General features: G+C 48.9%; 1 protein-coding gene across 2 annotated transcripts in view; it reads right to left on the bottom strand.

Annotated features, from left to right (window-relative positions):
• Positions 1-24,809, bottom strand: part of ZNF536 (zinc finger protein 536) — a 184,442-nt gene that overhangs the window by 95,192 nt on the left and 64,441 nt on the right. The window contains exon 2 of one of the 2 annotated variants that reach the window (XM_011949169.1): positions 17,240-19,411. In XM_011949169.1, coding sequence (XP_011804559.1) covers positions 17,240-19,409 — 2,170 coding nt within the window. In that variant the 5' untranslated portion in view covers positions 19,410-19,411. Of the gene's footprint in view, positions 1-17,239; positions 19,414-24,809 lie in introns of those variants that run through there. The other variant, XM_011949170.1, reaches the window with a different exon arrangement.

The raw sequence follows: 24,809 nt of genomic DNA, 5'->3' as shown, positions 1-24,809 counted from the left end.
CGTACAGACACACACTTCCCAACACACACATCCTTATCTACACAACACACACCCATCCCATTCCAACACAGGCAAATGCATACAGATACACGCATCCCAACACAAACATCCTTATCCACACAACACACATCCACTCCATTCCAACACAGGCAAAGGCATACAGATACACACATCCCAACACAAACATCCTTATCCACACAACACATACCCACTCCATTCCAACACAGGCAAAGGCATATGGATACACACATCCCAACACAAACATCCTTATCCACACAACACACACCCATCCCGTGCCAACACAGACAAATGTATACAGATACACGCATCCCAGCACATACATCCTTATCCACACAACACACATCCCATCCCATGCCAATACAGACAAATGCATACAGGTACACCCATCCCAACACATATATCCTTATCCACACAACACACACCCCATCCCATGCCAACACAGGCAAATGCATGCAGATACAGGCATCACCAACACACACATCCTTATCTACACAACACACACCCATTCCATTTCAACACAGGCAAATGCATACGTATACACGCATCCCAACACATACATCCTTATCCACACAATACACACCCATCCCATTCCAACACAGGCAAATGCGCACACGGATACACGCATCCCAACACACACATCCTTATCCACACAAGACACACCCATCCCATTCCAACACAGGCAAATGCATACAGATACGCGCATCCCAACATACACATCCTTATCCACACAACACACACCCATCCCGTGCCAACACAGCAACATAACTGCACACCTAATTGCCACATCCTAACACTTCCCAATACCCACAAACACATACTAACATTCACATCTCAAGCCACTGTCACCCATGCACGCATCAATACACATACTCCGCACAGGCACATCCTCTCTCATACCAAGACAGCCATAGCCCAAGACACACACATCAACACATATTTAAACACATACACACAGGCAGAGAGGGACACCTGCACCAGCAGCCACCTACACCTGAAAGATTAAGGTAACGCGCAGATATACATACAGCATCACCACTCCAAGGCAGCACAAGCACACCCACCAATATATCCATATCCCCACATGCACAACACTCATTCAACACACACACACACACACACACACACACACAAATCACAAGGAAAGAACCTGCTGGCCTCCTCCCATCCATCACAGCAGACTCAACCCCTCTACTGAGACCTGGGCCCTTTCCCTGAGAGCTTCTTAGGTGCGGCCAGGGCCTTGTGCCAGCCCCAAGCTTCCTGCTGCATGTGGCCAGTGCAAAGTGGCTGCTTGCTCCAGCCCTCCGTGCCCACAACAACAAAACCCTCAGCCGCCCCTCCTCTGGAGGCCCTCCCAGGCAATCATCCGACCCTCCTAATTTGCACCTCCATGGACTGCCGTGACCAGGCAGGAGGATTAGAGATCTCCTCCTTCTCTTTCTCTTCGTCTACTGGTGAGGGAGTCTTTCCTATTCTGGAGAAGAGGTGGGGGCAGAGAGCTGACTTCTGGATGGGGTCTGCAAGCTCATGCATGAGACAGCACCAGCGGTGCCAGCAATGTTCCTCTACCTGCAGGCCTCTTCTCCCACCAGTCACATGCCCAGGCCACCTTCCCACATGGAGCTGCGGTCTACAGCATGTAAAGGACACTCACGAAGCATCATAGTGTCATAAGGGACCAGGGAACTGCTCACACAGACGGGGGCAAGCTCACACAGGCGGAGAGCCGGGCAACCCAAGTCGGGTTGTGCTAGCCTATCCACCAGGCCATGCCTCTGTGGCCTCGAAGGGCCTCTTCCCCTTTCCTCCTCCCTGTCTTAGACACTAGGGGAACATGTGTGACCTTGAGCAGGGGCTCAGGGATATTCACAACCACAGATCTCAGGGAGTCACCTCAAGGCTAAGCGTGGGGCTCAGGGGGGTCCCATCAGACATCAGCCAAGGGAGTAAGTGCTGGGCTATCCTCCTTCCCTGCTCCTTTCTCTGAAGGGATGTCGGGATGACTCCCACTGAGAAGCAAACAGAGGGAAGTGGGGACCTCTGACCTCCCTATAGCCTATCCTACCAGGAGCTGGGTTTGCTGGTAAGCTGCATTCTGCCTTCTGCTGCATTTACACAACTCCCAGCCTGGCCCAAAGGTGGAGTCAAAAAGCAAGAGGTCACACAGAGGTGGGTTCAAATGCCAGCTCTACCCTCTGCCATTTCTAGCCTTACAACTCCATCCATCCTCTCCATGCCTCAGTTTACACATCTGCTGATACGCTGTCCCCTCCAGACCTCCAGGAATCCCTGGGAGGGCAGATTCCCAGTGACACCTTCTGTGGAACACTCCTGGGCAGCAGGGAAATGAGAGCCCATGCCAGGGGCCTGGGCTCACCCTATGCCCAACTCCTCCGATGCACCCACACGGCCTGACCCTGCAGTCTTATCTCCTACCGTGTCCTTCAGAGTGAGGACAAATGCAGGTCTGGGGGGAAGGCGTCTTGTTTCTACTTGGGGAGGCGGCGAGGAAAGAGAAGGAGGTGCAAGGAAGATGACCAGGCTGTTCCCCTGTACTTGAGAGGACATCCCAGGCCCTGCACCGTAAGCCGCAATCCCTGAGCTAACCACTGTTTCTCTGTGGCCTCCCAACTCTCTTTTATGTGTGTGCCATTCCCAAAGACAGACCAGTTTCTCCTTAAGAGCAGGGAATCCCACCTTCCCTTCCTCTTGGGTGCCACCCCTTTCTCCACTAACATGACAAGGACATAGCCATGCACACACAGTGACCACATGGAAGGACATGTCATTTGGCTTTGTTGGTGTCCATTGTCACTCCGGGCTGAGACGAGACTCAGTATTACCAAAAAAGAAGAGAACAGGCAGGAATGGACTCCTGGAGAAAGTGACCAAAGAACTCGCTGTCCTATGTAACAGTCATATCTCTGGGACGGGGGAAGGGGAGGGACAGAACCTCGTCACCAGGTGCAGACTCCAAACCACCTTGCTTAAGGATGCCGGGAGGCCTCTTCAGGTGTCCTGAGCAGGAGAGCCAGTGCCTCTGCTACTGGAAGAACCTCGGAGTGGTGACATTTTGGACACCATTTAGTTGCCCAAGCTCCATGCCTCTTCCTCCATCTGAATCTCTGTGAGAAAGCTTCTCTCTGTCACATTCGGCCATGGGATGGATGAGCTGGCATTCTCTCTTTCCCACTCCCCCAAGGACTAACCTGCTTGCCATGAACCAAGTGGTACACCCCATTCCTCTGGTTGTAGTGACTGGTTCAGGAATGGGCATAGTAATACAAAAACACCTAGTAGGATCCAAGAAGATCATTGCTAGGCCTCCAGAAAAAAGTGCTCCTCTGTTTGGTGGCATGGGGATGTGAGGTGTGAGCTATGGCAGCCCTTTGGCTACTATAAGGAAAGTCCATGCGGATGCCATTTGAGCTGCTAACTCCACCTCACTTAGAGTTCAGAACTTTCAATTTCATGAATCACTGCTCCTCTGTGGTTATAGTTGTGGTTAAAGTCGGTTTGAATTGAGACTCACTGTGGCAACACAACGGGTGGGGCAGGTTGGGCAGGAACTAAACCATCTTGAATTCACTTCACACAGAGAAGAAAAGCTGCCTGCCTGGGACAGCATCAGTGACTGCTCGACAAGGGCACCCTAATCGACCTCCAGCGAAGAGAATGTGATGCAAACAACTGGTCCCACCATCGCACCAGGGACATAGATTCAATGAAACAAACCAGTGAGGTCAACCCTGTGTGCTGCACAGCTCCCAACAACCACTCTGCAGGCCGCGTGCAGTGGCTCAGGCCTGTAATCCCAGCACTTTGGGAGGTCGAGGCGGGTGGGTCACTTGAGGTCAGGAGTTCGAGAACAGCCTGGCCAACATGGTGAAACCCTGTCTCTACTAAAAATACAAAAATTAGCCAGGCTTGACGGGATGCACCTGTAGTCCCAGCTACTTGGGAGTCTGAAGTGGGAGAATCACTTGAACCCAGAAAGCAGAGGTTGCAGTGAGCCAAGATGGAGCCACTGCTCTCCAGCCTGGGCGACAGGGAGAGATTCCATCAAAAAAAAGAAAAAAGAAAGAAAGAAAGAAGGAAGGAGGGAAGGAAGGAAGGAAGGAAGGAAGACGTACCCAAATGAAATTAACATTCAATGAGGTAAAAAAAAATTAAAATAATAAAAATGAAAAAACAACCACCCCCCTGGCCAAGTTGCCCATTTTCACCTGTTTGTGTTTGTATCGTAGAGCGCAGAAATAAACCTCATAACAGACGTCTATTGAGCACTGAAGTCTTCACTAACAGCTTTATAAGGAGAGGCAAACACTACCATTGTCCTCATGTCTACATGGAGGAAACCAAGGCAGAGATGCTGAGGAGCCCTTGCTGGGCCACACAGCTCCTGAGGGCCAGCGCCAGAGCCCTCGGCCACAGCTACCCTACTCACAGTCATGCTGGGTGAAGCAGGGACCCTGGCAGCGCCCCTCCAGCTGCAAGACTCCACCTCTATGGCATTCAGGAGAGATGGGAGGTGGAAGGGGGAGCTTGGGAAATGAGACAGAAGAGAGTCTCCCCAGCCCCTCACCAAGCATGCGGGTCCCTCAGAGACCACACGATGAAGTTTGGATGCAAAAATCAGCAGGAAATTGAGGAAATCCTTGGACCCTAGCAACACTAATTCTCTACTTAAGGAACAGCAGAAAGACCCTTTAAAGTCACCCTCAGGCCATGGAAACATAGGTGCGGGGAAACATTGAAAGACGCAGGAAAAATGGAAGCTGAGAGGTGTCTCAGAATCTTGTACACTTCCCCACCCAAATTCCCACGATGTGGAGGAAAAAGCCAAAGCCCAGACAAGGAAAGCCAGCTGCCTAAATAGTCCAGCAGGATGACTAAATGCATGGCCCCGAAAATGTGTGTGGGGCCAGGCTCCGAAGTGAAGTGGGGACGTTCCGCCCTCAGCCTTTCCTTTAACGTGGGAAAATATGCTTGTCTCTGGCTTAATATCTAAGCATATGATGTTTTGTTTCATGAGAAAATAAAGGGCAATTGACTAGAAGTGATTTCCACCCATTCTCATAGCAAGTCTGCGTTCATTTCACATCCCACCACCCAAAAAGAAGCGTGGCCGTATCCACAAGTGCCTGCAATCCTCTGCTGCAGGCTGCAGATGGACGTTCTGACATACTGGGGGTGCAGCCCTCCCATTCACCCAGAGCCCCTGTGCGGCAGGTATGGACTGTTCCTAAGGCAGACAGGGAGATGGATAAAACCTGAGACCGCCCTGCCAGTATGGGGCCTCACAGGTTCCCTGCACGCTCCAGCTGCAGGGTCCCAGTAGGAGCCTCACACCCGCGACTACCTGATGTGCCTTCCTCCATTCATGAGCCACTGTCTCCAAGGACAGCATGGTCAGCGGTCCATGAGATGGAGCCAGGAGCCTGCCTCTCACTTTCTGGTGTGGAGAGCTGTCCTGTGTCCCCCAGAGTGCTCTCCCTCAGGAAGGTCCCCCATGTGGTGTGTGGGGTGCAATAAAGCTTTCACCCAGCCTCAGCAGCTCCCATCCTGCTCCAGCCCTCTCTCCCTCCCTTCCTAGCCTGGAATGCCTTCCTGGGAAGCACCTGCTGTACTCTTCTCCTAGGGCCTCTTCTGGATGTGACAAGGCATTTACTTAGACTGTGGCTCCCAGCCAGGGAAAGGATGGTAGCCAGCCACAGTGGCTGAAAGAGACTTGTCTGCTTCCTCCAGGAAGTCACCAGGATTGGCCTGATTCTACAGAGGGAAAGAGTTACTCCTCCTTGCCAAAGAAGTTATTGAGCTAATTGAAGTGGTTCCTTGCCCTTTCAGGTCCTTTGAGAACAAATGTGGGTACCAAGGTGCTCCCACAGGCCCCAGGGTAAACCCTCCCATGTGTCTGTCTTACACTGTGAATTACCTGTCTAGCACCCAGAAGCTGTGGGCTTCCAGACGCTGAGATGCATCTCTTTTCATGTTTGTTTGTTTTTTTTTTTTTTTTTGAGATGAAATCTCACTCTGTTGCCTAGGCTGGAGTGCAGTGGTGCTATTGCAGTTCACCACAACCTCCGCCTCCCGGATTCAAGCAAATTCTCCTGCCTCAGTCTCTGTAGTAGCTGGGATTACAGGCGACCACCACCACACTTGGCTAGTCTTTGTATTTTTAGTAGAGATGGGGTTTTGCCATGTTGGCCAGGCTGGTCTCAAACTTCTGACCTCAAGTGATCTGCCCACCTTGGCTTCCCAAAGTGCTGGGATTACAGGCGTGAGCCAACATGCCTGGCCTCTACTCATCTTTGCATCTCCAGTACCTGATGCCTTGCTCAGTGTTCAGAACCCACTTAATAAGCATTTCATCCTTCAATGAATAAAGAAGTGAATTAATGATTGAATAAACAAATACGTCATAGAGTGGCTTGGCAATAGGAAACTACCTAGCTTCAGGGAGACAGGCTTCAGTACAATCTTAGAAGGGGGTTTTCTCATGGTGCAAACACCAGCGTAAAACAGTCTAGAGCCACTGCACACAGTGGGTGGTTTAACTCTGCAGCCTCAGGCTCAGCAGCCTGCAACCGGAGAGTCTACTGTGAGGCGACTCACCTAAGGAAATAATGGTGCAGAAGAACAGAATGATCAATGGGGTCACAAACGCTGCAGAAATGTACAGCTCAGAGGTTGTTTCTTAGGCAAAAAACAAAACAAAATAAAAAAAAGGAAACAAGTCCTGTGTTCACGAATTAGAGATTGGCTAAACCATTTTATAGACGTAGAGTTTTTCTTGGATTCTCCATATTTCTAGTATTTCCTCCATGTGCATATTACTTGTGTAAAGCCTGAGGGGAAAAAAGTATAACTATTACTATTAGGACAGGAATCTGCAAGCAACAGCCCAGGGGCCAAATCTGGACCATTGCCAATTTTTGTAAATAAAGTTTTATTGAAATACCATCATACTCTTGTTTATGAAAGAACTGAATGTTTACTACAGAAATCACATGGCCCCTAAAGCCAAAAATACTCAGTAGCTGGTTCTTTACAGGAAAACTTTGCTGATCCTGGTGTGAAATGTTCAATGACAACAAAAAAACATGACATGCATTTCAGTGAGAACTTAAGCAGAAGTATGTACTTTTTTGCTAACTACATTTTTAGTTGCATAAAAAGGGCTGGAAAAGTATGAATTAAAAATATTCACCTAGAGTTTGACAGATCAGTAGGGTGACTAGAGTTAACAATAATCTATTGTACATTTCAATATAGCCAAAAGAGAATAATTCAAATGTTTCTAGAATAGACAAAAGATAATATTTGTTGAGACAGGTTTTTGCTCTGTTGCCCAGGCTGGAGTGCAGTGACACAATCTCAGCTCACTGCAACCTCTGCCTCTTGGGCCTAAGCAATCCTCTCACCTCACCCTCCCAAGTAGCTGTAGCTGGAACTACAGGTGTGTGCCACTACCCTGGCTAATTTTTGTATTTTTTGTAGAGACAGGGTTTCGCTATATTGCCCAGGCTGGTCTCAAACTACTGGGTTCAAGTGATCTGCCCACCTTGGCCTCCTAAACTGTTGGAATACAGGCATGAGCCTCTGCGTCCAGCCAAGATAAATATTTAAGGTGATGAACGTCCCAATTACCCTGATTCGATCATTATACATTATATGAATGTATCAAATTAGCACATGCACCCTAAAATCTATACATAAACTATGCATCAATAACAAAATATTTACTAGTTTAGTGAAAAAAAAAGTTCACACTGATTATTCCTGAGAGGTGATAGGCATACATACTTAATTTTTTTATTTTTTATTTATCTGTATCTCTTAAAAGTCCAAGATGAATGAGAATTACTTTATAGTAAGAAAAAAAGAATAATGAAATCATTGAACAACAACAGCATCATAAAGTCAGTGAATGGGACTCATGGAGGAGACCAAGCGGAAAGGTTTTGTTTATTTGTTTGTTTGTTTTTGAGAGGGAGTTTCCCTCCTGTTGCCCAGGCTGGAGTGCAATGGCACAATCCCAGCTCACTGCAAACTCCACCTCCCAGATTCAAGCGACTCTCCTGCCTCAGCCTCCCGAATAGCTGGCATTACAGGCACCCACCACAACGCCTGGCTAATTTTTGCATTTTTAGTAGAGACGAGGTTTCGCCATGTTGGCCAGGCTGGTCTCGAACTCCTGACCTCAGGTGATCCACCTGCCTCAGCCTCCCAAAGTATTGGGATTACAGAAGTGAGCCACTATGCCCGGCCCCAAGTGGAAAGGTTTTGAAGGTCACTAATAAGGACATTTCTGAGGAGTCTGGCCCCAGTCAGGGACGGACATGAATACTGCCAAGCCTTCTCCCTCAACAGGGATTATGATGCCACACAGCAGCTTTGCTGAGGGATCACTCCAATTTTTCAGGGCAAATTACTGAATTTTAAAAAAATGAAATGAAATGAAAATAAAACCACATATTTTAGCAACAAATCTAAAATATATACACATTTAGCAATAAAGAGAAGCATGTATCTGTCTTGTTCTTCAAGAAAACCACCACTGCACACACTTCATGTTGAACTCAACGTTAACATGTTGGACATGTTCCAAAATGCCTCTCAAGATGATTGAGGACAACTGAGAGTGTCCAAAAACCACGATGACAACCACCGTGCTAAGAGTTTCTGGGCATTACTTTAATGAAGAGAAGAGAGCACTGTGGCGCGAACCTGTTTCATAGTGCATCAAATGGTTTTGGAACTGAGGTCAAACAAAAGAAAAGAAACTAGCTTTGGCCAAAAGTCTAGTCCTACAAGTTGCCTCTGTAAGGGAAACAACTGATCTCTCCGTGAAGTGTCCTGGGCCCCATGGCACAGAGTAAAACTGAAGGGTTCCCCAAAGGTAGACACTGCTTGCAAGAAAAGCTGGAACATGACCCCGTCCTTTGGAAGCAAGTGAGGAGGTGTTAAAGCCAAGCCCATCCTCATGCCCACATTGGAGGCAGCCTCCTGGCTGGGCACCGTTAAGGGGAGGGCCGGCCTCCCATGTGGTGTGGTGGGCAGCCAAGCCAAGGAGTCAGCTTGTGCTGTGCCTCTCGCTTCTCCCAGACACATGCCACATGTCACACGAAAACCCCAAGGCTCACAGCAACAAAGAGATGGGTCCCACAAGAAGCTAAGCCCTGGACAACTTTCTCTTGGGGGTGGTGGGAACAGGAGGCAAATGAATTCTGCCTGGACCGCTGCCCTTGCTTTCAGCACGGCCCCCATTTTGCCCAGGCCCACCCATCAGGTAGCTGAAGATGATGTTTGTTCAGACATGCATTGTTTTGGGACTCTGCGGTCTTTTTTGAAGATGTGGCTCAGGGAAAGGATGGTGGCAAATCTCTGTGCTTAGTTTGGCCCTGTTTGTTGCAAGCTGAGTCGCTGAATTCTAGATCCTGTCTCGCAGGCACATTTCAGAGGCACAGCACTCATTTTTTATATTCTGCTAATCAGCCCTGCTATTACCGGGAAGGTGTAGTCACTGACCAATCCCAGCTGGCGCCACCCCATCATACTCACAATATGCAAGGACTTAGGTGAAGACAGTATGCAAAATGCAACAAAAACAAATAGATGGAAATATAGCCCTGGTAAACCTAAACCAAACCTGGCTCAAGGATGAACCGAGAGGCCCCACAGACAGCAAGGAGCCTACATGCACCCCGATGTAGACCTTTCTTAGCTACATGGCTCCCAGGGGACTCCAGCCCAGCTCAGGTGCCTTAATGAGCAGGTTCTGCCCAAGAAACAAGTCCCATAGCTCTGCCCAAGTCCTGTTCCCCTAAGTTCCTTTTGGGAGTGGGGAGGGGGGCACAGCTTTCTGAAAAGGGCTTTCCAGATGGCGCCTGGCTGCAGCAGTGCCAGACTCCACAGCTTAAGTAAATGTTGCCATCGCCCCATCCTGCCAGGAAAAGGCAAGGGGGACCCATGGCCGCTCTCAGCTGCAGCAACGCTCACTTCCTGGGGAGATCAGAGTCCCCTCACCACCTGCCCACCCCCCCCAACACCATGCACCCCTCTTGGAGAGTCCCTTTCCTCTGCATTTGCAAGCCTCGCTCAGCCCCCGCCTCCTTCCTCCACATGCCAGCACCATCAACAAGGGTGGAGAGATGCGCCCATCAGATGCCGACAGAGGAGAGGAAGGCGAAGGGAGGTGAGACACCCAGAAGGGCAGCAAACAGGCCCAAGGGTCACAGATGGCAAAGGTTCCAGCTCAGTCATCACAGATTTGGGAAGTGTGCACAAATCCAATCTCCTGATCTCTGCAGGTGTTTCTCCACCCCTGCCATCAATGCTCCAAAACAGCTCTATGGGTAAAGGAGTTAACTACTCACTCCCCTGACTTCCCGGGCTCAAAAGGCTTCCAAATGCTCCCTGCACAGTTCTTTCCCACGAAATTCACTGTCTCCGTCTCTAGATCTCCAAGTATCCCCACGATCTCTCTCTAGAACCCAGTGGAATATCGAGGCCATTATAACAGGGGCTTTGTTGAAGACAGCCCTGTACCCACCCCTTTGAAACATCAGAGCTACCTGCCAGAAACTTCTTGGGGAGAAGGGGCAGACCTGGGAAATGCGCTCAGGTGTAGAGGAAGAAAGTCTTACCTTACCCTTCCTGGGAACACGCTTCCTATGAGCAGGACACAAAGATTCAAACCAGAGAAAGAATTGGAAAGATAAGCAACCTGGCAGTGAAGGGATCTGGGCAACCACAAGGACTCCAATCTGCTCTCTATGCAGAGGCTGCCCCAGCTCTGCAGAAGTGGCCCATGGCAGGTCACATAACATAGTGGGCATCATTTCTCAGCTACCTGAGTGCATGGCAAGCATGCGAGTGGGTAAGAGTCAGACCCTGGAAGCTCGTGATACCTGGTTTTTGCCAAACCATCAATCAGGGTGTCCACTGTGGCTGTTTGCAACGCAAATTACTAACTCCCGCCCCAACACACCCAAGGTGGTGGTCAAGTCCTGAGCCTGGAACCTCCCATTCAAGTTGGTGGAAATCACGCAGCTAATGCTTCAAGCTCTGTTTCGAAAATTGACTGCTTAATTCCTTGCCTCATTGTAACCTGTCCTTAGCTCATCTATGTTTTCCTTATTTCCATTAAATTTAGGTTTAAATGAATGTTTCCGTCCCTTGCGCTAACGTGTGTAGGGAGGAAAGCATCATGGAGCTCCTCAGAAGCTCAGCGGGCAGGAGTGCTGGAAACAAAAGGGCAGCTCAGGCAACGCGGTGTCCATCCCGCAGATGGGCCAAGTGAGGCCGCCAGAGAAACACATTTGAGTAACTCCTCGGCCTGGAATCTAATCCCTCGCAAGCAAAACCATGTCCTGCCTGTTATGTGCTGGAGCAGAGAGGGTGCTCTGCCTCTGGGATTTTATGTCGCACATCTCTGATGTTACACTCCCAATTTGAAGACTTGCAGAGCCTGTGCAAGTACCCTCTTTCTGAAATGCCAAGTGACGGTGGAGTGGCATCAAGCAGCCCCACAGAAGTGGGATTTATGGCTCCATATAGAGGTCAGAAAGATGGTAAAAGCCCCGAAGTGTTACTGATTGATCCCAAACCATCGCTTCTAAACACAAGATGATACAAGTTCCCGAAGTGAATGGGAAGTTTGCAAAAAGAAACTGCTGGTAGGCATCCGGCTCCCAGGGAAGGAGGAGGACGATGCCACAGCCGCACATGAACCAGCATCTAAGAGCAACGGCGATCCCGGCATGAGAAGGGTGTCCCCAGTGGACAGATCACCCTGGGGCCCCAGCAGAAAGGTGGCCGCCAGGGGAGGACACGGGGACCTCTGACCCTGTGCCCCATCTGACATTCCCCAGGAGACACCTGACCAGCCGGCTTATTAGTCTAGGCGGGCGGCCACCTCAGCTCTCGGCTCGCAGCTCAGGGGACGGGGCCTTGGCCGGCGTCCGCCTGGGCACAGCTTCGGCACACACGAGCCGAGCCTCCGTAAATCTCCGCAAACACGGCGGCCGCCTGCACACGCTTCCACGGCAGGGACGGAAGGGCTGCATATGGCGCTCGGCTTTCACAGCTGAGCTTTAAAAAAAGTGCAGCTTTTCATCTCACTGAACCAGCTCCCAAATTAGGAGGTGGGGAAGGGAGGCTGGAGTTGGGGTGGGGTTGGGGCAGAAAAATAAGGAAGCAGGGAACAGGGGAAGGGGGAGGGGGAACATTTAAGGCTAAATGATTTTAAAAGGAATCTCAGACTATAATCTGTTCATAAGGTCCCTCTGGAAAATTAAATAATGTTGCCTATTTGTCATCCCCAAGTTGACTAATTTCAAGTTCCTAATATCATTTTTAAAATGATATATATATATGTATAAAACAGTGAAGGAGTCTATCTAAGAGGGCATCACTCACGTGCTTGAGCCTGGGCTAAAAAATTTTTGAGTATTATTTATAAATGGGATTATTGTTTTCCAAAGTTCCACTCTGCAAAGAGATTAGTTGCCACCATGCTCAGGGGGATCTCCCCAAGTCCTTTTTAATTCCCTGCCTAGAGGTGAAAGGTGGTTGGAATGAAACAGGAGGAAGAAGCCTGCTCCGGCAGTTTTCCTGGAATTGCCTGGAAACTTTTACTTTCTGTTTCCTCTGCTGATAATGACTGTCTTCGGCTCTGCAGCCAGCTCCCCTCTCCCCCCTTCCAGCCCCCTGTTGCTGCAGCCTCCCCGAGCTCCGGTATAAAGTTTGGCTTTTGCAGCAGGAAGCAGCTGGGCCAAGCAACCAGCGAATGATAATGACCTCAGAAATCTGCTGTTCACTCGGCAACAATAGGGTGCTCAGTCTACTGGAAAATTGTGTTCATCAGCTAACTCTGCTCAGTTACTAATTGACATTGCCAAATATTTTAAGAACAATTGGAATGCACAAGCAAAAAAAAAGAAAAAATGAAGATCTTAATCCTCAAACTCAAATTTTTTTTTCTTTTTCTTTTTCTTCTTTTGGGTGCCTGGATTTGTTTGTGTATGGAGCAGGCACTGGTTATCGTGAATGGGGGCAGGGAGGGGGAGCCACATGAGAAAAAGAGGTGGAAAAGAAAGAAAATCTATCATATCACTATACACCCCATGTAAATGCGAGAGTGCCCCAGATAAAGGCCTTTGATGCTGTGGTCAATGGAATGGAGACCCAGCATTTCAGGAATGCAGCTCTAACAACAAAAGAAGACCTCGCAAGACTTTTAGCCCAGCTGACCAAATAATCCTTGTCCATCTCAAAATATTATACCAGAAGTAGTAGGGGTTAACGATATTTTCATCTTTGCATCTCTCCCTGGCTTTCCATTGATCCTGTAACTTAGCCGACTTTATTTAATGAACAGAGGGTCAATGCATTCAATTACCCCCTTCCCACCATCAACACTTCAATTATCCCCACTCCAAAATTACGGGGAATTCGGAAGGTAACTGCTCTGTTGGATATAATGAACAGTATCGTTTCTTAGTACATTAAGTTTTAATTATTCTGAGTTTGATTTCCAAAGCAAAATCTGAAGAAACAGAACTTTGGTCGTTTTCTGACTCACAGCAAAGCTAGGATTCGAGCTCAGCCTTAGAGGAGGTTTTAGAGAAAGATGCAAAGATTAATGCCATAAGAGTGTGTGCATGCAAGCCAGAAATGAGGAGGTATCAAAACAGCCACCCCGCTTTCTAAATGTCATAAAAGAGTAAAATTTATAAGCTGCTGCTTTCCAAATAGTTTCTCTTTGTATTGTACACGGAGGCAGGAATGACATTGACCACGGTGTGAAATTACTGGTAAGTCAAATAAACAACAACACAACAAAAATAAAACAAAGGGGGAAGATGGGGAAGTGATCTGTGTGACTAGTTTTGTCCATTTTCTGCTAGAAAATATGACCTCTCAATTTGTCAAAGGTCCTAGTTTTCGCAGTTGATCTTAAGCTTGGTTCTCAGCAGTTTGGAGAGCCAAAGAACAAACACATTTTCTGGTTCACTGGAATCATTTTCACATGTTCACTGATTCAAACATTCTTTTGCTCACATAACAAACAGCTGCATCCCACATTAGCCTAGCCAGTGACAGTCGCCCATCTCGGCAATAACTGTTTGATTGCAAACTTGACCCCTTCTTCGTCTCGGTCTGAGCAAGACATTTTTAAACAGCCACTCCGTTCCCAATCCTTCTTTGCAAAGAATTACATCAGATAACAAAGGACGTCTCTGCCACTCATTGTAAGCCTTCTTCTAGAGATCTGTTCTAAGAGGCTCTGTAAAAAGGTTTTTTATGATGAATTCAGAACTACTATCATGTTAAGAGCAGCGATTTATAAAGAAGAATTCATTGGTTAAGATCTGAAAAAATAGTTTCTCAGGCCCTACTGACCCAGTTTTCAACAAAAAAAAGAATCAAGTGATGCAAATTAAGTTTTGCGACATTGTTATGCAGTCTGAGAAATTTGTAAAACCGTGTTTTGCAGTTATTTCTTAATAGAAGCCTTAATAAGTACTTCTTTCTTTACTTAAGGGCTTAAAGATTTTTTTCTCTCTCTCCTTCACCTTGCAGGTTTCTTTTTAACAGGTAATAATAAAATATCCATTGTACCCAGATTTTTATTTAAATGCTTATTTTAATCGCACTTTTATACAAGTCAAACTTGTTGGAAATAAGTGGGAGGACTAACCAGATTTGGTTAAGAGTCCTAAATCCCAGGGAAACCTGAATGCCCCAGACGCACAGCTGATTCGGGTTGCATATTGGTATGACCTCAATTCTCCTACTTAGTCAGAAAATTATGAAAGGGTCTAATTTGAATATGAAGAAAATAAAGAAGTCAACCAGAAATGAAAGAATCAGTATTCACAATTGTAAAATACTTCAATGAGGGGAAATAAAAGTGAGAAGATAACCACAACTCAAGTATAATTCTCTTTTGAGTCATGAGCACGGTTGGTTCTTTTTAAGCAAAATAGGTTTTTTCAACCGAGCACTGAGAGATGGGCAAGCAACAGAGATGGGAATAGCATGAGGGCTATCACTTGGCCAGAAGGTGAGAAAAACACGGTAAACACGTCATTAATGAAGCTGAACATTTGGTGTCAGAATATTCTGCCGAGAACCTTACATTTCAGGAGGTCTGAGAGAGGAATGGAAATCTGTCAATGTTAACTCCACATCACTCTAAAACCTTAGGGGAAACAGTTTGCTGTCTGCATCCTGTCCTGTAAAGGTCCCAATTCAAAATCAGAGACGACACATGCCAGAAGAGGAGACCTCATCCTAGGAGACCAGAAAGAGTTCCTCCTGACATTGGGACACCTGGCACTTGGCTGCCTCTCGTGTAGGGATTTATGTTTACATGGTGAAAACCCTTCCCTCAAATCTTAGTGTGCTCCTTGTGGCAATCGCTCCAGGTGTGTGACCTCACGCCTCCATGGCACTCATGCTGCTGGTTAGACACTTCCTAAGCGTCTCATCAGTAATAAATCCTAAACAAGTCTAGGACTCCAGGAGTAGACAGTGTGTTTCATGGGTATTTAAGCAGCGGCATTAAGTGCTATCGGAATCTCTGGAATGTGCAGACCAGATTTATGTGTCTTAACAATTCTTTACTGGTTTGTAATAAGCCGGCAGAGGCCCACTTTATTTTAATACTAATTTTGTCCTAGAAGAAGAGTATGACTATAAGAGCAAAGCTAAAACTGGCATCTACTTTATAAGTGCAGCAGTGATTGCCTCCAAGATCGAAATAGGTATCTAAACCAAGGAGTGAGGGTGGGATCAAGAAAGAAGAAAAAACTTTTTAAAAATGACCGTCAACAGTGTGCTGCTACGTCTTTAACAGTGGGCAAGGCAGTGCCTCGAGGTGCCTCAAACTGTCTTTCATTTTCTAGACTTAATGGCTGATTGCAGAAATCAATGTTGCCATTAGTAACAGGGTATTTGTTATGGCATGATTTCCTCTGTTGTTAGGCTGCAGAATGATTACAGTATTAGCGAGGTGCTTTCTTTATAAAGGGCTAGAGATATAACTTTCAATTTACTACCCATTAGTAAGGGGCTTTGGAAATACGGATGAAGGCAACACCTTACCTGCTGTTAGGTGGTGATTTTAATTTAGCCATCTGAGGCTAGTGTGTTTTTGTTGTTGTTGTTGTTGTTGTTTTGGGTTTTTTTTTTTTAACTGGGCCAAGAAGCTTCATCATTTCACAGACAGTTTGATGACAGATTTTCTGCTTTGCTATTTTAGACCCCAAAGCTGTATCGCCCGTGTAACACAGTACAATTTAAGACATAACAGTCGTGCGTCTGTGTTTCAAATGCCTGTACTTTTCCAAACCATCAGAGGAAAGTGGTGGGGCTCTTTAGGTCACTCAGATCTGGCAGGTGAGCCACGTCGTAATTTTGGAAGGGGCCAGAAGATAGGTTTGACTTAGGGAGGGAGACTGCGGTGCCTGCGTAAGAGAATTATGGGACTACGCCAAGCGGGAGAGAAAGGCGGTGGAGTTTGGAACTTACACATTCACACCCAGGGATAGAGCAGAATGCCAGCTCCTGAGTTCCAGAGACAAGATGATAGCCGACAGCGTCAGGCCATGAAATGGGGTTGGACAATTGCAAGAAAAAGGTAGATTATGTCCACTGAAAAATGTACCACCTGGCACCTTTCTTTTTTTTTTTTTTTTGAGACAGTGTCTCACTCTGTCGCTCAGACTGGAGTGCTGTGGTGTGATCTTGGCTCACTGCAGCCTCCACCTCCCAGGCTCAAGCGATTCTCCTGCCTTAGCTTCCCAAATAGCTAGGATTACAGGCATGCACCATCACGCTTGCCTAATTTTTGGACTTTTAGTAGAGATGGGGTTTCTCCATGTTGGCCAGGCTGGCCTCGAAGCCCTGACCTCAAGTGATCCACCCGCCTCAGTGGCCCAAAGTGCTGAGATCACAGGCATGAGCCACCATGCCTTACCTCAAGCTACTTTCTTTGTAGCCAGTGCTCAAGGGAAGGCCTAAGAGGTGAAAGGACTGTCCTTTCCCTCCAGTCAGGGAGGGAAAGAAAGGCATGGCCCAGTGTTCAACCCACCCATGTCCTCGATCAAGACCCACTGGCCTTGGAACTGACTGGAGGCCTGGGAGCAGAACCAGGCAGCCAGGGCTGCTGTGCAAGCTGCTTCTCCCCACTTCCCGGCTAACCTACCTGAGGAGGACGGCGAGGAGGGGTGCGGGCTGTCCTCCTGGGCACTCCCAGTCTGGGAGAGGCCACCTCCGACCCCACTCTCCTCAGTGATGTTGGAGGAGCCCGGCGTGGTGGAGCGGCTCACCGATTGAGACTCCTGGTCACTACCTGAGCCACGCCGCTCATCCAGGCCCACATGCAGCCCGTCCTCCTCACCCTTGCGGTCCCGCTTGTGGACACGGGAGTGCACGACCACCTGGTGGTAGGTGCGGAACACCCGGCCGCAGTCGGGGCACTCGGTGGGCTTCTCCTTCATGTTCCCAGGACCCTGCAGGTTATACTCAAGCGTCTGGTTCAGCCCGTGTGACAAAAAATCCCGACTGCTTTCTAAAGGGTCGAGCTTAGTTGGCAGGTCTCTCTGGCTGCCCACTTTAATGCTGTGAACCAAATCAGCAGGCATTTTCTGCTTGGAGCCATCTGCTCCCACTAACACGTACTCCCGCTTCTCCTTATCAAACAGAACCCCGGCGTTTGCCAAAGTGTCTTCGTGGTTGCGTTGCAGCGGATGCTCTTTAGACAAGAAGCCATGTTCCATGGCCATGCCCCTGGCCATGAGCTGCCAAGCCTGGTAGCTGTTCACGGGGTCCATCTCCGCAGCCTTGGCAGCCGCCTGCAGCCGCTCGATGCAGCTGGATTTCAGCGGCGGCACGAGGTTGAGGCATCCCAGGAGGGAGTGTTTGTCCCCCTCCGGGACACCGTGGGCCATGCTGGAGATGGGAGACAGCAGCTTCCCCAGCGCTTCTTTCTCCTTCATGGGCAGCTCGCCCTTGCCATAGAGCTGGCTGGGCTCGCTCAGGCCGGCTTTGTCCGGGGCCATGAAGCCGCTCTGCAGGCAGGAGAGGTACCTGGAGTACAGGTTGGCGTGGGCCTCCTGGGACATGCCGCCCATGGGCACAGGCACCTCAGGGTCGCTGGGGGACTTGTTCTTCACCGACAGCTTGTTGAGGTGGACCTTCATGTGGTTCTTGAGAAACCAGGGCTCCTTGAAGCGCCGGCCGCAGATCTGGCAGCAGTGCTCAAAGGAGTCTTTGTGCTTGCGCATGTGGCCCTTGAGGAACCACGCCTGGCTGAACACCTGGCCGCACACCTCGCAGCGGAATTCGTTGGCCGACTGTTCCCCACCGCCATTGGGCCCCTGGCCCTGGGCCGACTCGGCGGTGATGTGTGCCTTCTCCACGTGGCTGATGAGCTCCTCTTCCTGCGAAGCCGCGAAGTCGCACAGCGTGCACTTGTAGGGCTTGTGCAGGATGCGGATGTGGCGGTCCAGCTCCTCGCGCTTCTTGAATTTGCCCTTGCAGAAGGTACAGCGGAAGCCCGCCGCCGGGGCCACCGCATCCTCTTGCATGCTGGCCGGCTTGGGCGAGGGCACCGGGTGGGCCACGTCGGGCACGCTATGGTTGGCTGGCAGGGCCAGGGTGCAGGCGGCCAGCGGGGCCTGCTGGGCATGTGGCGGCGGCTTCAGGTCGGGCCGGGGCTGCAGCAGGCTGCCCTTCAGCTGCTTGTCCCGCAGGATGGCGCGCTCCTCCAGCTCGTGCAGCAGGCGGTTCTCCTCGCGCACACGCCCGCGCCCCTTGCCCAGGTTGCCCAGCTTGTGGGTCCGCAGGTGGATCTTGAGGTTCCCCTTCTGCGCCGCCCTGTGATCGCAGTACGGGCACTTGAAGGGCTTCTCGCCCGTGTGCGTGCGCATGTGCAGGGAGAGGATGCTGTTGAAGCGGAAGCGCTTGCCACAGAGCGGGCACGGGTACTTGCGGTTCTTGCGGGCGTCGTCCTCGATGTCGCTCATCTGGGACATGATACCCAGGTTCTGCCCGTTGAGGAACTGCTGCAGGTCCACCCTCCCGTTGAGGCTGGTGTCCACCTCCCGGCCCAGCTGGTTGGCCAGGAGCGCCATCTGACTGCCCATGGGCTGGCCGCTCATGGGCACGTGGGCTTTCTCCTCCAGGGATGCGGGGGGCTTCTCCTCGGGGTTGGGCCGGGGATGGAGCTCGGGGAAGGCATGGCTGAGCTGGGAGGTGATCTGGTGCAGCTTCTGACTCATGGCATACTGGCCGTTGAGGACGGGGCCACTCAGGTGGGGCTCAGCTTCCGGCTCCGCCGAAGACACTCCAAGGCACAGGCTCGCTTCTTCCATCCCTGAAAAGAGAGGCAGATTTCAGATCCGTGCCAGGTGCGGCTATGGCGCCATGAATCAACAGCATTGGCGGGCAAGGAATTTGCATTTCATGCCTTACCTACACATAATCATGCTAAGGAATTCTAGTCAAAAACAATAATAAAAAAATGAATTATTAAATGCCAATTATGCAATATGGCATTGCTCCTCCAATTTGTTTTGGCGACAGATCGTCTTCCTTGTATTTTCTATTTACAGACTGCAATTATTCATTCACCTTTAAATTATTAATGTTTTACCACTTTCAACACCTAATAACAAATCAAGGATCTACGTGTGAAACTTTTTCTCCGTTGCCCCATTGTCGCACCTGTACCTGTTGGTTCAGTCCAAAGTTTGCCTGAGAGCAGAGTGACTTTCCCTATAAGACCAAATAAACCCACTTGGAACTTCTGTTTCCGTTTACTATATTCAATACATTCACCAGTCTGAGATGAAAGAGATCATTTTATGATTTGGCCAAAAAAAAAAAAAAAACCCAATGGCATGATATTTACCGGTACATAATAAAACAAGATAATGTTTTGGGAAAAAATAAAGTAAAGGACAGGCTTTAGAACAATAAAAGGGATTTTGCTTTAGTCAACAAAAAGTGCAGTAATATCTCATTAAGCTGATTAGTATGCTGCTTAGAAACAGTACTAGGTGCTGTAACACATGATTATAATCATAAAAATCCTTCAGTGTTTGCAAGGAAGCATTAACGAGGTATATTAAATTTTAAGGAGACTGCGAGTAGCGGCTTTGCAAACCTCAGAGATTAAGATTTAACCCTTATGTTACGAAACACTGTTATTTTGTCATTTGGTAACTGTGCCCATCAAAAGAAGTATAAATTATCTCCTGACGGAATCTTAGCAGATTGTTGAAGTTGTTCAAATTTGGGTCAAAGGAAACACCGATACCTTATAATGGGGTTCTTCCCATCCTTCAATGGCAAGATATCCAAAGCAGGGACTTCAATTGGGTTTAAAGAGATCTTTTATAGAACTAGATAAAAACCCATTAAAATCCAGGGATGATGCCATAGGAAGTCTCAACCAAGTTTGAGTGTTTTTAATAACTTTCCCAATATACAATAATGAGTACAAATTGTACCTGCAGTATGTGTTTTGCAGAAAATTAGAACTCAAAGTTGTTTGTTAAACACTATCGTTCAAAGCTGGTCTGCATAATTGTCTTTAATAGTCCTCTCTGCCCCCTCTCCAGCCTGTGCAGAATGGCTAAAACCAGATGGTTCCAGGGAGGAGAGAGGAAACAGCCCCTTCCACATTGGAGCATATGGGAAGCTCAACTTTGCAAGGCAATGAACCCCTGCCTGGGGTCCTTCCATTTCCAGCTATGTCTTCCACCTGAAGGACTCCAAATGTGTTTCCTGCCATTGGAATCATCTTTGCACACACCTCTCCTCTTGCATCCCATTGTTTAGATGTGTTGGGCAGCTAGGTGGTCCAGGAGCTGTGCTTAACCCTAGCCAGGACTGATTTCTGGGCTAAGCGATTAACCAGGGAGACTTGTGGGGACAGAGCTCAACTGTGGAGGAACCACAGGCAGGCTCAGCAGGGTCTGCTGCTTGCTGGGCCTCCCGACAGGAGACTGCGTGGTGTGGAGGGTCTCCAATGGGAGATGTGACTTCCTTGGCAGGAGGAGTAGGGTGGTGAGTCTATCTTGCAAGGGAAGGGAAGAAAGAGTCATGAATGTTTATTTCCAGGTGGCTGAGGGATTACAGTGGTGGTTCTGGGCCAACTGTGTCCACGAATGAAAGATACGCACAACTGTGCAAAGCGTGAAGACACACGTAAAAGTGCATGGGCACTTGCCATAGGAGAAGGCTTCCAGCTTGTCATCTTTCCTTTTTGTTTCTGGGGGCAGTCTACACTCAAATTTTCTTAAAACACACAGGCCCATTTTGGAGGTTGGTCAGAAAAAAGCTAATATTCCATGGAGGTTGCTGCATTCATTCAACAAACTTACTGAGATCCTTCCATGTGCCAGTCCCTAGCCTTGCCACTGGAGACATGATGGTGGACAAGACCTACCAGCCCCAGGACTCATGACACCCACTATCCAGCAGGGAGGAGCAAGCACAGTGTACAGGGGTTGCTGGAGGCTCCAGGCAGAGACTGGTGGCCCCAGGGCCCTGTCTGGCACCCTCTCTCCACCTTTAAGCCCCATACAGCTGCACTGGCTCCTCTTCTGAGCCAACAGGGATCATGACCCTGAAGCCACACGGGATTGCTCAGAATTCTACCCAACAGCTCCGTGGAAGTTTGGAAAGTCTAAGGCCAACAGGGCTGGCCCACTTCCAAAGGCTACCCAGTTGGCCAGCTCAGAAGACATGAATCCAGGAAGACGGGCTATTTTCAGGTTGCCGCTGATGAGCTGACGCCAATTCAGCAGGAGGGAGAGAAGGCTGAATGTGGAATGAGGCGAGACTGCAAAGCAGCTTGGATGAGGGGCATGGTGTTGAAGACCATGTCCCCTAACACCACCACGATTCATACTATGCAAGTAACAGCTGAACTCATCAACTAAGGAATGTGGGAGTTTTCAGGTTTGGTTTGAATATGGAATTCTTTTATTTTGTTCAAATCTATCTATCTATCTATCTATCTATCTATCTATCTATCTATCTATCTATCTATCTATCCATCCATCCATCCTGGCCGGAGTTAACAAAGCTTTGTAACCTCTTTAAGTCTTTAAATACCTTTGCTAGATTGTCAGCTGAGGATAGAATGTTCTAGAACATGCATGCTGCCCTGGCTTTTTTAATAGTTGGCTCTGTTCTTATTCATGTGGGTCTGAGCTCACACATCCTTTCTCACAAAAGCCCTCTGTGCCCACCCTGTCTGAGGCTGACACCCCAGCCCCTCTCTGTCCCAACACTTTACTTTCTTTTTTGTAGCATTTGCCATGGGGGCAACATTTTGTCATTGATCCTTTTACAGACATGCTTCATTCCCGTGAAGGCAGAGGGTATGTCTGTCTTGATCAAGGATGAAGCCTTGGGTCCTCATGCAGAGCTGGCTTCCCTTAGGTTTGGTATGTCCCAAGTGAATGGATGAATGAGTGAATACAGACTCACTCTAACCTCAACCTTATGTGACCTAACCTCAGCCTTTGCACAAGTCCAGGGCACCTAAAATCAGTCACGTGCCCTAACCTCAACCTTCCTACAAATCTAAGAGCACCTACAATCAGTCATGTGACCTAACCTCAGCCTCTGCACAAGTCCAAGAGCACCTACAATCAGAATCGGACAGAGTTGGAAGGGTCCCTGGCTACCACTGAGAAGCTGAAGGTTCAGAAACCACCAAGGGAAAGCCACCCCTGGCCGGCCATGGTGGCTCATGTCTGTAATCCCAGCACTTTAGGAGACCGAGGTGGGCGGATCACTTGAAGTCAGGAGTTCGTGATCATCCTGACCAACATGTTGAAACTTCGTCTCTACTAAAAATGCAAAAATTAGCTGGATGTGGTGGTGGGAATCTGTAATCCCAGCTACTTGGGAGGCTGAGGCAGGAGAATCACTGGAACCCGGGAGGCGGAGCTTGCAGTGAGCTGAGATCACACCATTGCACGCCAGCCTGGGCAACAGAGTGAGACTCTGTCTAAAGAAATGAAAAACAGAAAAAAAGGAAGAGAAGGGAAGGGAAGGGGAGGGAAGGGGAGGGGAGGCAGGGGAGTCCACACCCCCAACTTTCCCAGTCTAGGTGTCCATGGTGATCACCCCAGGCTTGGACTACCCCGATGGCCCAATTGCTGAATACTAGGAGACAAAGCAGTGGTTCCCTTTAGAACTTAACTGACCATCACTGCCCATGGGAGACCCCAGGGTTTCAGAGGAGCTGGCCAGCTCCCCAGGAGACGCTTCCAGGATATTGATCCCCAGCCCCTGAATAAGCCTGGGAGAAGCCTACCCGGAGCCTTACTGGGAAGCAGGACCATGATAGTCAGCTCAGAATCCTCTGTGATTCCTCAAGCAGGTGCAGCTGAGGCCGCTGCAATGGGGCAGTCGTAACTGACGCCTGCTGCTCGACTTAGAGCAAGAAAGGGAAGCACGAATTCCTGGAAAGAGTATGGGGTAATTGGTGTGCTGTCTCTGCGCCAAAACAGCCGAGGCAGGACAAGCTGGCCCCAGGCCCGGCCTGGGACTCGCAAAACCTGGGTTAGCCCCAATTTCTCCAGCCTTGACACTTCACTCATCCAGAATGCATTTATTCCTTACCTTAGCCATTCAGTCAGTATTCGCCAGGGGCCTTCCATGTACCTGCCCTCGAGGGCCTGTGGGTCTAAGAGGCCAGTGTGAGTGAGTGTCCACAAGTAACAGGGGAGAAATGAAAGGTCCCTTTGAGGTTGAATGCAAAGCTGGGGAAAAGAGAAACCATCTCAGCTTTGGTGTCTGAGGGTGTGTGTGTGTGTGTGTGTGTGTGTGTGTGTGTTTCTGTGTGTGTGTGTTTCTGTGTGTAAGTACATTAAGTATGTCTGTGTTGAGGGAAGAGTGAGGCGTCCCTACCTGGTAGCCCTCTAGAAATGTATACAAATGCCTACACTGGGAAACTAAGGCATCATTAATCCCACTGTTAAAGGATTGAATCCAACTGCAGACGTAAGAGCTCACGGGCCTAGAGGAAGTGGAGTTGCCTGTGAACGAGATGATCTGTTGGAAGGGGCCAGATGCAATGGCTCACACATATAATCCCAGCACTTTGGGAGGCTGAGCCCCAGGAGTTTGAGGCCAGCCTAAGCCACATGGCAAAGCCCCATCTCTACTAAAAATATAAAATAATTAGCCAGGCTTGGCGGTGCATCCCTGTAGTCCCAACTACTTGGGAGGCTGAGGTGGGAGGATCACTTGAGCCTGGGGAAGTCAAGGCTGCAGTGAGCGATGATCCTTACCACTGCACTTCAGCCTGGGCAATGGGAATGAGACCTTGTCTCAAAAAATAAAAATAATTTAAAAGATAATTTTTTAAATTTTCAAAAAAGACCTGATGGAAGGTCTTATTACCCCTTTCCCCAGCACACCACGGAGTAAGCCTTCCATTTCAGAGCATGCTGCTCCCTGACAGGCCCCATAGGGAATATCCCTGGAGGGGCCTCCTGTCACAGCACACCCCCGACCCCGCTGCCAGAGCACTTTAGCCTACACGCCCCACTGACCCTTCACTCAGCACTGCGTGACCCAGGAGCTGGAGCTACAGATTATTCACTTGGACTGATGTCCAGAAGAGGTTTTTCTAGATGTTTCTAGGATTTTTTTTATAGTTTCACAACCTATGTTTAAGTCTTTCATCCATGTTGAGCTAATCTCAGTACTGGGTATACATGGACATAAAGATGGAGACAATAGAC

The sequence above is a fragment of the Colobus angolensis genome, unplaced genomic scaffold, assembly GCF_000951035.1.
Source record: "Colobus angolensis palliatus isolate OR3802 unplaced genomic scaffold, Cang.pa_1.0 Scaffold291, whole genome shotgun sequence".
Taxonomy (NCBI): Eukaryota; Metazoa; Chordata; class Mammalia; order Primates; family Cercopithecidae; genus Colobus; species Colobus angolensis.
The sequence above is the reverse complement of the archived record's forward strand: the minus strand, read 5'-3'. Positions and strand labels throughout refer to the sequence as shown.